We start from the raw sequence: 14,992 nt of genomic DNA, 5'->3' as shown, positions 1-14,992 counted from the left end.
TGCCAAAAGTCACGAAGTCCAAGTAGAGCCGAAGTCGAGAGCCAGAGGGGGTAGTCGTCCAATCTGCGTCAATACCTGAGGAGTCACTGAGAGAGTAGTCAAATGCTTCCATACAGAACTATGTCGAGCGACGAGTGATGGGAAGTACAGGCATAATAAAGCTGGGCAGGCCAATGGGAAAAGGGGGCAGGCCTGGAGGACTGCAAGGAGTCCTCCCTGATAGGAGGGAGGTGTTACAGCCCAGCTGAGTGTAGTCATTGATTTGCATGGAACTGTGTGATGCTTGGGGGCGACGCCTCACTGCGGGAGCAGTGGTTAAAAGTGCTCTGTTAGGCATGTGCTCTGTAAACTGAGAATGCATGCACATAACGTCTGGGGCTGGCGTGCGTGTAGGTGTGCGTGCAGGAGGGTGTGGGTGTGCCCGGCGCTGCGCAGAGGAATCGCCGAGGGGAGTGATCCCGCGACGGCGGCAGGGGCGAGGAGCCATGGAGGCCGGTAAGGCAGGATTGTTTTGTGTGTCCAGGGGCTCCCTGCGGAGAGGGAGTGCTTTGTGTGGGAAGCGAGGAGAACGCCGATTCCTGACAGTTGCCACCCTGCAATCAGCCAAGACTAGCTGAACAACAATTGTAAAACATACTGGACACCTAACAAGCTCCTATTGAACCCCCAAAATAACCACAACATATATATAAGCATATGAGTGTCACAGAGGAGTGCTACTGAGCATGGCAATATATATTTAAAATCAGAGACAAAACACAGACAGAGCTCAGTTTCCAGCACAGTGCCTAAATATATATGTATAAATATCAAGTAAAATGGTCTTTTAGTTTAACATTTTTGGCCAAAATTTTTGTAAGCCCCTGAGCCAACTGCACAGCAGACCACAATTCAGGGGTCCCTAACGCTAATATAAATTCTTAATAACCTGTGTAGTAACAGGAAGAATGATTTATAGTAAATCTGTCAATATTAGTTGCAAAGTTCTAAGTCTGATTGAAGCTTTTAATAACCTGTACATTACCAGGAAAAGCACTCTGTATTAGAGTTGTCACAACCATCCAGCAAGCAAACAAGTTCCCCTGAGAGTGGGAGATGCTATGGAGTGAGCTTTTAACCATTTAAATAACAAGTCCCCACTCCCCCCTCTTCTCTGCTAAAAGTCCCCAGTCCCTATCTGTGGAGTGGAGTGGAGCCCATCCTGGCGGCAGACACCGGCAGTTGTGACTGAATTCCTGGCTGGACCACTGGGGCGGCTCCCCCCCCCCCCCTCTTCCGCCACCATCATCTTTCACCACCTTCCTTCACCTTCCTCTGTTCATCACTGCAGGCCCGACCTGCGCCCACTAAGCAGCTGCACCTCGGACAACTGCCCCACTCGTCCCCGTCCCCCCCTAGTTCCGCCTCCGATAATCTGTAACGAGAGAATAGAAGGAAAGGTCTCTCCTGAAGTCTGCACTCACATTTCCTGTGTGTATTTTAAAACATTACTTTTAATAAAAGTATAGTAAAAAGGAGATCACCACAAACACACTACTGATTTAATTGATATCAGTTGTTTTAGTTAATATAAGGATAAAAGAGCCCTGCTCTACCTGCTCTAATAGAATTAAATGAAAATAAGGTTGACTAGAGACTTGAATTTTCTATCAGTATAGTTGCTAATTAAAAACTATAAGGTAAATATTTGTTTGAAAAAGAAAGTGATACACTGTATATTTAAAGTTAACTTAGTGAATACATTATAGATTGTTGCCAGGTCCCCTACCTAACAACTATCAATATAGAAGTGAAACAGAATAATTATACTTAATAGTTACAGGTTATGTGACATAGTTCCAGGATAGTAGACAGCTTTCTGTCCTATTTAGACCAGAAAGTGCAGCCACAGTATAAATGTGATCCATCCCACGGCTTCACAATTGCTGGAGGATGTTAAATCCAGTCCACGATTGTTCTAATTTCCCTCACCTACCCTCCTAATTGAGGAACAGGTACTTAAGGCAGTTTGGCTGCCTCTCCCGCTCTCCTAGAGCCTGGTGTCTGAGCATCGCTGCTGCCAGCAGCCAGTCAGGGGAGGACGATTATAAATGTTCTGGATTTCGTATAGTTGGAAAGCGGATAAGCCGCCCAACACTAGAGAGGGAAATATCTGTATAGTAAGTGCTCCGATTGAGCATGGTTTATTTTCGATGCATTTCACTGAAAGTATTGCAGTCCCCTTCTGGGTTGGAATAAATCAGCCCGGAGTCTGAATCATACAATATTGTGCCACGTATTATCTATTTTGTTACCCTAAAATATTGTGTCATAAAGAGCCTGGACAGAGGGCACGGCAACTTAGGGAAGCCGTTTGTCACAGTTGCTATTAGGGTTATTTAATAATTTATTAACACTAAGTGAAAAAACATGAAAATTGTGCTGTTAGTGCTATTGCCCCTTAATGATTTACCTACTATGTGGTACATTAATAAATAAAACTTAGTAAATACACTTTATTTCTGGTATTGATTCTATTTATTATTTGAATCTATTAATTATTTAAAGTTCTATTAATTCTCTCTTTGTGTTATTGCATTATTCGCTGTTATCTATTGTAGCCTTTTTGCATTCTGTTAGCTCTCTACTTTTGTCTGTCGGCATATTATAATAGTGGTTTCATTGCCGGTCAGCGTTGTATTAGAGCCATATTAGTACTCTTCGGCATCATTTCCTACTATCACTGCGGTCACCGACTGATGATGTCATCAAACCCGATGCGCGGTTCGCACTTATAGTGCTACCCCGGATGAAGAAATTTTGCAAAATTCTGCTGATAAATTGCGACATTCGTGAAAATGTAGCTCACTTTCATGCAATGTGTATTTTGGCAAAATGTGAATACAATTTGCAAAGCGTTTTTGGAGACATTCACACATCTTTCTCTAATGGCTAACATCCAGTCATCAGGTATACACACTTTAATAACAGGTGTACAGAACAGTGATATTAACAACTGTGCAGGTCTGTGTTAGTATTTTCCTGAGAGTGATAAAGGAACTATCTGGTCCTTGTGACTTGTTATTGTTGCCCTCAAATTAAATTAAAACTTGCCAGGGTCACAAGATGCTGGGATATGCGTAGGGTTGACCCAATTCAAAACAGAACCACTTATTTTTTCATAATATCATTTTTTGTATGTTATGTTTGTTATACAGAAATGTTGCTCAGTCAGCCTTTAACAGCAATGCCATTAGGGGGCTGCCTCCACTCTAACTTAATGTCTGCATGGTGAAAATAAGAAAGTACATGTTTTTGCTGAGACTCTGATTATAAATTGATTGAATCTGGATTACTTTGGATCTTCATAACAGTGATGTGTCAACTGAACTCAATGTTCTGTCTGTTAGCATCCTGCATGGCTTTTGGAGATAAGGCTATAAAATGGAGAGGGATTGAAGGGACCTGTGACAGGCCTTTAATGGTTGGAAACTGTTTTGCACTGTTAAGTATTTCTTAGCCCTTATCACATTTGTATGCACTGACCATAAAGAACACATAACTTCAACACACAGGGAACTTGTGCAGACACAATGTCAAATAATGTGTCTATACAACCTTTTTTTTGTTTAATTTCCCGGGAATAAAAGAAGTCAAAGGAAGTTGCTGTTAATTAATTCCTTTGATCTCCTTTCAGATGCCAGGCATACATATACTTCTTCTGTTTGTCTTGTCTATGGATACACCCGATTTAACGTAACCATATTTATATACTAGCCGTTGAACAGGCGGCTGATTGAATTGATGCTAGAAGGTCTTGTTGTTAAGTTTCTTATCTTTTCATATTTTTCTTTAAAGTGTCTATTGAACAAGCCTCTTTTTGATGTCAATGTGACAAGGTACACTTTGGTGTAGGGATATGGGCGTTCAGAGAAGTTAGGGAATGGCTACTTTCGACACTGAAATAATTTCTGTGCCTCTTGTCATCTCTTTACTTGTCATCTTTCCACTTGTTTCCTGCCATGTCAGAACCTCACCTGACAAATCAACGCGTGTCAGATGCTGAAGAGCAGTGTGTGTACAGTGGAGTTTTCACTCACACACATTTCATGCAGACTGGCTGGCGGAACAGCAAAACTCTGCATTGTGCTAATAGTTAGGGATTTAAGGGTAAGGGGTTAAGGCTAGGGGTTTTAGGGTGAGGGGTTACGTTTGGGGGTTTTAGGTTAAGGGGTTAAGGTTAGGTGTTTTAGGGTAAGGGTTTGCGACTAGGGGATTTAGGGTAAGGGGTTAAGGCTAGGGGTTTTAGGGTAAGGGGTTAAGGCTAGGGGTTTTAGGGTAAGGGGTTAAGGTTAAAGGTTTTAGGGTAAGGGGTTAAGGTGAGGGGTTTTAGGGTAAGGGGTTAGGGGTTTTAGAGTAAGAGGTTAAGGTTAGGGGTTTTAGGGTAAGGGGTTACGGTAAATGGTTAGGGGTTATAGGGTTAGGGGTTTTATGTTGAGTAATAAAGAAGCAAGAACCCACTATACCCAGGGGGTATTGAGGGCTTCTAGTGGGTTCTTGCTTCTTTATTACTCACCTTATACGTCACCCATTAGCACCTTAACCCCACACTATTACTTTGTACTTAGCTGAAGCGGGGTTCTTCTATATTGAATTTAGGGGTTTTATGGTAAGGGGTTAAGGTTAGGGGGTAAAGGGTTAGGGTTTATAGGGTACGGGGTTAAGGTTAGGGGTTTTAGTGTAAGGGTTTAAGGTTATGGGTTTTAGGGTACGGGTTTACTGCTAGAGGATTTAGGGTAAGGGGTTAAGGCTACGGGTTTTAGGGGAAAGGGTTAAGGTTAGGGGTTTTAGGGTAAGGGGTTATGGTAGGGGGTTAGGGTAAAGGGTTAAGGTCAGGGGGTAAAGGGTTAGGGGTTATAGGGTAAGGGGTTAGGGTTTTTAGGGTAAGGGGTTAAGGTTAGGGTTTTAGGGTAAGGGGTTAAGGCTAGGGGGTTAACGTAAAGGGTTAAGGTTAGGGGTTTTAGGGTAAGGGGTTAAGGCTAGAGATTTTAGGGTAAAGGGTTATGGTTATGGGTTTTAGGGTAAGGGTTTACTGCTAGGGGATTTAGGGTAAGGGGTTAAGGCTAGAGGTTTTAGGGGAAAGGGTTAAGATTAGGGGTTTTTTGGGTAAGGGGTTAAGGCTAGGGGGTTAGGGTAAAGGGTTAAGGTCAGGGGTTTGAGGGTAAGGGGTTAAAGTTACGGGTTTTAGGGTAAGAAGTTAAGGTTTTTAGGATAAAGATTAGCATTAGAGGTTAGGGTTTTAGGGTAAGGACTTAACGATAAGGGGTAAGTTTAGGGGGCTACCTTCGCGGGGAGACAGCTGGTGACGAGTTGCCCTTGGCGGCGGTGGTGAGTAGGCTGCGGAGGAGTGGCTGCGGCAAGTCGTCCTAGACTGCCTGGACCTCTGCTGATAGTTGCCCTGTGTTATTCTTTATCTATTAAGTATGAGACAGGTACTCACAAATTGCAGATGAAACCTTTCCCAACCTGTATTGGGTATGATCAGCAGATCATTTCCAACCTTGTTTCATTAAACACACACTGGTAACACCTTGCACACTCCAACAACGCTTCTCCAAAGCTGAGCTAGCCAAATATTACCATTATTAACATTAACTACGGAATCTGAATTAACTCACTGTTAACACTGAAAGTTATACTGTGTTCACAGTACATACATTACAGCCACACCCTACCAAAACTGAAACAAAAGGTAAACAAGCTTTACAGTCTTATAGGGGTCTTTACGGCTATGGCAGTTGTTCAGAAAATCAGATAATATATTCCGATATAATGGTTTACATGACGTTAGTGAGAAGAAGTGTAGTTGAGGCACATGTTGCCAGTGGTTTGTATGGCAGAGGAGGAATAAGTGATAACGCCTTTTGTTATGTAATCATACTACAGACAAACTGGAGTCTGGAAAAATAAAGCACACACATATATGCGCACATGCACAGATATAAATATATATGTATATACAGGGCTTGACAAATTACCCAAAAGGCTACTCACCGAACCAAAAAAGCTACTCGCCCTTAGCCCTGCCCCTAGCCCCGCCCCTACTTAAAAATGGAATAAATTCCTATTAAGAACTAATAACAACATTTGTTTTTGACGTAACAGTTTATTTATTGTATTACATTTATACTTTACTACAATAACTCCTTGTTACATAGTTAGGTGTGCGTGTGCGTAAATTTCGGATGACCTCACTAATCTATATCTATAAAAGTGAAATGTTTGTCTGTGGCGTTGTTTGTGGTGTTATGCGTTTTCTGATTGGTTGGCCCCTTTCGCTGGCAAGCTCTCCCATTGGCTGAGGGGCAGGGTTTGTGACATCACAGTGGGCTGACATCACACACAGGGGCTCACAGGCAATGTTCAATATTCCTCACTCGCCCGCTTCTCCTCCTCACTGCAGGTAACTTCCCCTGGTGCTTCTCCTCACCCCGGGCCTAGCCACACTCAGCGGTGACTGGGAGTGCCGGGCAGGTGGAAACGAGCGGCCGGGGGAACATGTGGGGGGGGGTCAACACATCACCTCCACTTTCCCTTCTCCTCCTCACCACCCCCGCACTATCTCCCCTAAGCAGGGACCACCATACTATCTCCCCTCAGCGCCCCACCACCGTCGCCTCCGCCGCCACCCGGCACCACAGCCTCATGCCTCCGCCACCTCAGGGGCCAGGAGGGGGGCCGCCGGAGCTGTGAAGGGGACGGGGGGTGGTGCCGAAGCTTAGCAGGGGGTGTGGGGGACCAGAGCTGCGCAGGGGGGTGCCGCATCCTGACACCTCTGCCTCCGCCGCCTCCCGGCACTGCCGCCTCAGGGGGGGGGGGGCCGGAGCTGTGCAGGGGGGGTACCAGGGCTGCACATGGGGGGGGGCAGAACTGCGCATGGGGGGGACCAGAGCTGCGCAAGGGGGTGACCAGAGCTTCACAGGAGGGGGGGACCAGAGCTGCACGGGGGGGAAACCAGAGCTGCGCAGGGGGGGGACCAGAGCTGCGCAGGGGGGACCGGAGCTGCGCAGGGGGGGAGCCGCCAGAGCTGTGCAGGGGGTGGGGGGGCACCGGAGCTGTGCAGTGGGGAGGCAGCTGGAGCTGTGCAGAGGGGGGGACCAGAGCTGCACAGGGTGGGGGGACCAGAGCTGCACAGGGGAGGGGGGGACAAGAGCTGCGCAGAGGAGGGGGGGACCAGAGCTGCAAAGGGGGGGACCGGAGCTGCTCAGGTGGGGAGGGACCAGAGCTGCGCAGGGGGGGCACGACCGGAGCTGCACAGGGGGAGGGGACCGGAGCTGCGCAGGGGTGGAGACCGGAGCTGCGAGGGATGGGGGGCGAGCAGAGAGAGAGGGGGAGCTGAGAAAGAGATAGGGGGAGCAGAAAAAGAGACAGGGGGAGTGGAGAGAGAGGGGGAGCAGAGAAAGAGGGGGGAGCAGGAAATTTTAATCCCGGGCAACGCCGGGTGTATCAGCTAGTCTAGAAATAAAAGCCAGATGTGAATGACTAGTTTCCTAGACCCCTTAACCAGTGTCTGGACGTCCCCGCTTCATAATTTCTAAAGCAGCAATCCCGCCTGGGATCTTACCTGATCCGCAGTCCCTCAAGTCCAGGTACCCTCATTCCCGCAATGTTATATACTGAAGGGGAGGTGTTACCTTCCTGTCTTCTGGGTTAGGGATTCCAATTAGATTCCAATGTCTCCCGTGTGAAGCTCGAGAGTCAGATCTGGAAGAAAGTAGTATATAGGTTATTTCGGTGTAGGTATAGGGCAGTTAAGATATATATAGGGTAAATAGGATATCCAGCTGTCAGGGTTTAGCTGTCACACTCCTCCCTTCATGGCCTCTCATTTCTCTCCATTCAGAGAGCAGCGGATCTGCGACCGATGCTGTGCCCAGTGTGATTCCCCCTACCCCCCCCCCCCAGTGTTTATAATGCAATTCATACTTTTACTAATTAACTTTGCAAATAAACGTTAAATATTTTTAATTTTTGAGTATACTGGTCAAAATAATCTGCAAGTTTGAAGTGTACCTACAAATTCATATTCTGTGTGCCATAGAATATTCAGTGCACTTTCCTTTGTAACTTTTAAAGTAAATATTACAGTCTAGAATCTTTAATGCACACGCATTTTAAGTGAAACTTCTTTGTCTTTTGCATTGTTTTGTCACAGAAATTTTCTTTGTGCTGTTTTGAATTAAAAATCAAAACACAATCAGTGACAAAACGCAAAGAAGTTTCACTTTGAACGTGTGTGCGTGGCACACATCTCTGTTTTAACTATTTGCACCTCTATATTTATACTAACTGTGAATTCCTTGTGTGTGTGTATGTGTATGTGAGTGACAGTGTGTGAATGTGAGTGCGAGTGTATGAATGTGAGTGAGAGTGTATGAATGTGAGTGACTGTGTGTGTGTGTGTGTGTGTGTGTGTGTGTGTGTGTGTGTGTGTGTGTGTGTGTGTGTGTGTGTGTGTGTCTGGGTGTCTGGGTGTGTGTGTCTGGGTGTGTGTGTCTGGGTGTGTGTGACTGACTGGGTGTGTGTGACTGACTGGGTGAGTGACTGACTGGGTGACTGACTGACTGGGTGAGTGACTGACTGGGTGACTGACTGACTGGGTGAGTGACTGACTGACTGGGTGAGTGACTGACTGGGTGGGTGACTGACTGGGTGGGTGACTGACTGGGTGGGTGACTGACTGGGTGGGTGACTGATTGACTGGGTGGGTGACTGATTGACTGGGTGGGTGACTGATTGACTGGGTGGGTGACTGATTGACTGGGTGGGTGACTGATTGACTGGGTGGGTGACTGATTGACTGGGTGGGTGACTGATTGACTGGGTGGGTGACTGACTGTCTGCCTGGGTGGGTGACTGACTGACTGCCTGGGTGGGTGACTGACTGCCTGGGTGGGTGGGTGACTGCATGGGTGGGTGGGTGACTGGGTGTGTGTGGCTGGGTGTGTGTGACTGAGTGTGTGTGACTGGGTGAGTGACTGACTGGGTGGGTGACTGATTGACTGGGTGGGTGACTGATTGACTGGGTGGGTGACTGACTGCCTGGGTGGATGACTGACTGACTGCCTGGGTGGGTGACTGCATGGGTTGGTGGGTGACTGCATGGGTGGGTGGGTGACTGCATGGCTGGGTGGGTGACTACCTAGGTGGGTGGGTGACTTCCTTGACTGCCTGGATGACTGCCTTGACTGCCTGGGTGGGTAACTGTATTCATTGAGAAGGGAGGGGGTCCACCTGTGCAGCAGAGTTCTGTGTGGTCCAGGGGGCTGATCATGATCTTCTGGGGTCCTGCACGGCACCGGGCGGGCCAGCGCACGCACGCGGTGCCGGGCAAACCTTTGCGCTCCAAGCTTCTCATCCTGCGGTGCTGTGGAGGGATCTGCAGAGTGGCAGCAGGATGATGCTTCCCCTTCCACCGCATCCCATGGAGTGAGACAGACGGAGCTCCGGAATGCACGCCATGTCAGGGAGTCTCTCTGAAGCTGCTCGTGCAGCGCACACCCAACTGAATAGGACTGCACGCTCGCCCTTAGCTGCCTCCTTCCCACTGCATGACGTCGTGAAGTCACGGTCCTGTCTGTCAGCATGGCAAGGCAGCGCAGCCATTTTTAAATGCAGTTGGAGGAGAATGCAGTCTGAGAAGGAGGAAAATGCTGCCACAGCACCCTGCCGAAACACCTCACCAGGGGGTAACATACACTTGCCCCAGGCGGCCGGGCGAGTGCATTTGTCGAGGCCTGTGTATATATCCACATCAAGAGAATGAAGATGAAAAGGAGTGCATTTGGAAGAAACATCATCATTGTTGCAACTTTCAACTGGAAAGTGTTTGTCCTGTATATTCTCTCTGAAGCTTGGACTCTAAAGTATTGTTTTACATAATTCAAACCAGAGTTAAAAAATAAGGCGGTTCCGTTACAGAGGATCCCCTTGTTCGAATGCTGTACAGAAAATCCAAAATATATATATATTTAAAAACCCTAGGCGTGATTGCTGTTTTAAAAAGAAAAAATCTAGGTTATACAGGTGATAAAAGCATAATTAGTTACTGTATATAAAAATAGCCACAAAAGAAGAGCAGTATTGCTATTCTAGTTGTAGGTTATGACATGGGTGCGCAAACCTTCTGCGCTGCGCCCCCCTGCCTGCTCAGCCCCAGTGCTAGCGCCCCCCCCCCTTACCTAGGATCCGGCGTCAAATGACGCCGCGGGTTCATGTGATGTCACATGACCCCGTGGCATCATGTGATGCCGCGTTGCCATGGTGACGAGGCGTCAAATGACACCGTGGGGTCATGTGACATTATTTGACGCCGCGTTGCCCGTAGCCAAGGTAAGTAAGTTACAGAGGCCTGGCGTGCTTACCGGCATTTAATTTAAATGCTTTGGGGATGAGCGCAGGGCCTCTGTAACCGCCGCTCTCCCCCATCAAAAAATCTCACGCCCCCCAGTTTGCGCACCACTGGGTTATGATACGATTTTGATCCAGAGAGAAAGTTCTTAATTGCTAGTGTTCCGAATTGCTATATTACCGAATTACCACCCCAAACAGACCTTTATACAACATATGAAGAGACACGTGCAAAAAAAGGAGGACACCTGAGATATTGTGGGATATATGGTAATATGGATATGCAAATAGTATTTAAATTAGCATATATCCCAGGTATCTCAAGCGTGGTCCTTTTTGAGCACTGTTGCCTCTCCACGTGTTGTATATAGGTGTTTTGGGGTGATATATATAGTATTCGAGACTCTCGGTCTCTCTCTCCCCCCAACCCAAATTTTAGGACTCGGATGGGAGTAACGCAAACTTTAGGTAAGATCTAAATAACATCACTTAACTTGATAAACATGCTCCTATAAGATTAATACCCCTAATGCATTCAGGTATTTTTACTAAAACGTATTTAAATCAAATCTAAACAGTCCATAAAAATGTAGGTGAACACTATTATAGGTGGGTGCTCTATCACTTAGAACATAATATCCCAGTGCAAACCCCATTCCCCCACTTGCTGAAGGCAAACGTAGTTTTGACAATGATAGACATTAAGAAGATGAAGCATGCTCTGCAGAAAGCTGGATGATACTAAACTATATGATGGGTACTGTAATAATGACTGATCAATCACAGGAAGAAATAAACGTAGACTTGCAACTCAGCTAATTTAATTAACTGATGTGTATGTTGTTTGCATTTTCCACTCATGAAAATGTAAACAACATTTTTGATCAAAATATTATTTTAACATATTCATGTCTCTACATATCACCGGTTTCGAAATATTTAAAGGTAATGCTCGCACGGTTTATTATGTTAATCATGTGCCACAACATATGCATGGCTGACTGATCACATCTGCATTATTACATGAAGCGAAAAGTCAGGCAACATGCTTAATCATGTCTGAGAAAACAAACTCATCATAATAGGCCCATGCATTGTTACATTGCAAAGAGACAACATTGGACACAAATATTTTATAATAGATTTTAGATTGTGTTTTAGGTTAGTTAATGAAGCATTAATATGAATTTATTTCCATTGTCTCATATTATTACAAATTAAAAATATTATTACAAATTAAAAATAATTATGTGTGCAAGTCAAACATTACCATATACAGGTAGAGGTAACAAGGTTGACCTCACGACCTGTATATTCAGCCGTGTTTTTTCACATGTCCGTGTTCACAGTGAGCATAGGACATTGGTTGTGCGTTACATTTCAGCAACATCTGGAACAAGTCAAAATCCATTATCAGTCACCTTGTGGCTGTAGATATAGAAGTATGGAAATTGCAATAGAACAGGACCGCTTAACCTTGCCAGTCCATTTCCTAATGTTCTGTGTTTCTTGATAAATTGGCAGATCCCAACATTTTTTAGCGATATGTATGTGAATAATTATCACGTGGTGACTTCTACAAAGCTCTTTTTACTTTGCCCCCCCCCCCCCCCACACACACACACACACACTTTGGTTTCACAAGTTGTCCCAGTTCTTCTCGCCTGGAAATGTTCTTCTGGGAGGATAATAAAGCTGCTGACACGTCATTTCTGGCATTGCAAAAATCCACAAGATCATTAACAAACACCTTCTACCTGCAATTCCCCCCCCCCCCCCCACCTCCCCAAAAAAACTGTGTTTGTCCAAAAACCTGTGTTTGTCCAAAACCATATTCAATTTGGAGCGAGGTTCGGTAACATGCATTTTCATAATGCAATAATTACCGTTCACAAGTGGAAGTTTAGGCATCATTGTGTGTTACACTGATTCTCATCATATTGATATGAGCCTTTTACGAGGTCCACTCATATTAGTCCCAGATTATTTTCATTGCTCATGCATACATATCTTCATGTTTTTGGTGGTCCTCTTTTTGGTGCAGTACCATTTGTCCCTGTAACAATGATGTCATTGAAAAAGAGATATTCCTTTCATTAGGCACTCAAGTTGTTGTTACAGCTTACTCATCAGCACTCAAGCTCTTTAGGGTTTTTTTTGCAGACATACTTGAATTTTCTGTGCTCTGCAGTGATCTGATGAGCTTTTGAATATTAAATGCCAGCACATGTTGAAAAGCAGAATCTAAGAGTAGTGATCTAACGTGAGCTACTGTAGGCTTCCCTGGAGAGGAAGTTCATGAAAGGGCAGATAGCCATGTTAAAGTAAGAGACTGTGCTGCTCAATTCTGTTTTTGCTATTTTGTTTTATCATTTCCAAGCTGGAGAGAGGGACCATAGAGCTGAGACGTGTTACCCTGACTCTGGGGATCCCTTGGTTCCTGAGATATTTCGTTTTAGATCTGCCACACAAGAATACTTATTTAGAATACTCAAACTCAACACGTCAAAGACGGAGCTCTTCATACTTCTTCATAAGCCTGGCCCTACTGCCCCCTTCTACATTACTGTTGGCAGAACAATCAGACAACCAGTATCACAAGCACACTGCCTATCATAGGTGTTACATTTGACTCCTCCCTCACATTCTCCTCTCACATTCACAATGTAGCCAAAACTGTTTTACCTCTGTAACATTGCAAAGATACGCCCTTCCCTCTGTCCTTGGACGTATCAGAACACCCTCCTACTGTCCCTGTAAGTTCTCCCTAATTACCACTTAGATTGTAAGCTCTATGGGGCAGGGACTCCCTTTACTACTAGTACTTTCATGTCTCATGTACTTTTTCCCACTATGTGTTATATTATTATGCATGTGTATTAATGGTGTGAAGTGCTACTGTATGTACCTGAATGGTGCTATTTAAATAAATATATACATATATGCATACATACATTTGGAAGTCCATTATGGCCAACAGGATCAGCCCACTCTGGCAGATAACTAAAGAAAGCAGATATAATATTGCGGGTTTCTACTAGGTAAGATGCTAATATTTCGGTAACTTGGGGGAGAGTAGAGCACCGCAGTTTAATTTCAGGGATTCCCCCATGTCTGGTAATATAAATAAAAATCATGTTTTTTAAAGATTATCATAATGACATTTACAGTTTACTTTGTGAATTGATATCTCAGATTTCCATGGCAAAAGGTACTTATCATTGTTGCAGGTGCTATTAAGGGGATATTTCCACCTGTGTGTGACCAGTGAGTATGGATAGTCAGGAGTTAACCCGATTGTCTTGTTTCCTGCTTGTATTCAGCCCTGACTGAGGTGTCCTTTTCATTTGATGTCGGAAACGGACCGGTCGACCTGATCATTAGGTCCCCCACTCCACTGAACGACGACCAGTGGCACCGGGTCAGAGCAGAGAGAAATGTGAAGGAAGCCAGCCTGCAAGTGGACCAGCTACCTCTGCAGATGCGCAAAGCACCCACCCAAGGCCACACACGACTTGAGCTCTACAGCCAGCTCTTTGTTGGTAAGGAAAGAAACAGCACCATGCTGTATATTATTAAGGTCTGTTCTCTATGTTCTATGTTTCTTCTTTAGATTCTTCGCTGGCTGTAGCACCTTTCCACGTGACCCACAACATGTTTCTCCAGAGATCTAATATAGTATGTATAGATCGTTCAGAATCTTACAAGTCTCTTGATGTTTTATTTTCAGTCTTTTAAGCAGCACTATCAATATCTGCTGCTATTTCAGCACCAGATAGCCTAATATATTCTAATATGTTGTGCTGTTTGTTACTATCCATGAAGAAAACAGCGTACTAAAAACATGATTCTTGCATCCCGGAAATAATGCGCTCATAATCGAAGCCTGATCTGATTTTTGGTACCTAAGTATCTTATTCAATGACACAGAGATGCACACAAAACCTTTTATGAATACATTAACTCCAAAGAGTTTTCCCCCCAATGTTTAATAGAATTATGCTCTACCGCATTCAAGAATAGCACCCAATGCTTATTTAAATACTGTTTGACTAGTTGATGCACATTCTGTTTTTAGTATCAGCCACTACTGAAATCGCCTTTTCCTTTAAAATTGCGAAGAAACAAATAATCCTTAGTAAGTGAGGCCAATGCCGCTGTTGATGTTACATTAGGACAGTTTTGTTTCAGAATCTTGATTTTTTTTTTTTTCCCACAAACTCACGTCTGCTAATGCACTCCTTGGCATTTCTAGAACTTTCCCATTCTCTAATAAACTGCAGGGAGAAAGTGGATTTCTTTTTTTTTTTGTGGCAATAATGAGAGAGACCACATGACCAAGAGCGAGAGTTAAGCAGCAAGCCCTACTGTTCCTGCATTGAAAGACCCCCGAGATCAATCATTCTTTAACTCCATCGTTGCAATGCTTTTTAGGCCTTGCACAGCTAGGTGGATGAAAGGCATCATAGTAAACAAACAATATGCTTCCCAGTTCCGATGATATTTAAATATCATGGTAATGTGAGAGGGATGCCCTGCCTCCATTGCTTATAACTGGAGCAAATGTAATGTTTTGTAATATAGCAGGGCAGCATGAGGGGCA

The 14,992-nt window shown here is 44.9% G+C and overlaps 1 protein-coding gene across 2 annotated transcripts in view; it reads left to right on the top strand.

Annotated features, from left to right (window-relative positions):
• Nucleotides 1-14,992, top strand: part of CNTNAP2 (contactin associated protein 2) — a 1,988,831-nt gene that overhangs the window by 1,848,354 nt on the left and 125,485 nt on the right. For both annotated transcript variants that reach the window (XM_075586746.1, XM_075586748.1), the window contains one exon: nucleotides 13,713-13,931. In XM_075586746.1, coding sequence (XP_075442861.1) covers nucleotides 13,713-13,931 — 219 coding nt within the window. The remainder of the gene's footprint in view (nucleotides 1-13,712; nucleotides 13,932-14,992) is intronic.

Source organism: Ascaphus truei, chromosome 2 (genome assembly GCF_040206685.1).
Source record: "Ascaphus truei isolate aAscTru1 chromosome 2, aAscTru1.hap1, whole genome shotgun sequence".
In the NCBI taxonomy this organism is placed as follows: Eukaryota; Metazoa; Chordata; class Amphibia; order Anura; family Ascaphidae; genus Ascaphus; species Ascaphus truei.
The sequence above is the reverse complement of the archived record's forward strand: the minus strand, read 5'-3'. Positions and strand labels throughout refer to the sequence as shown.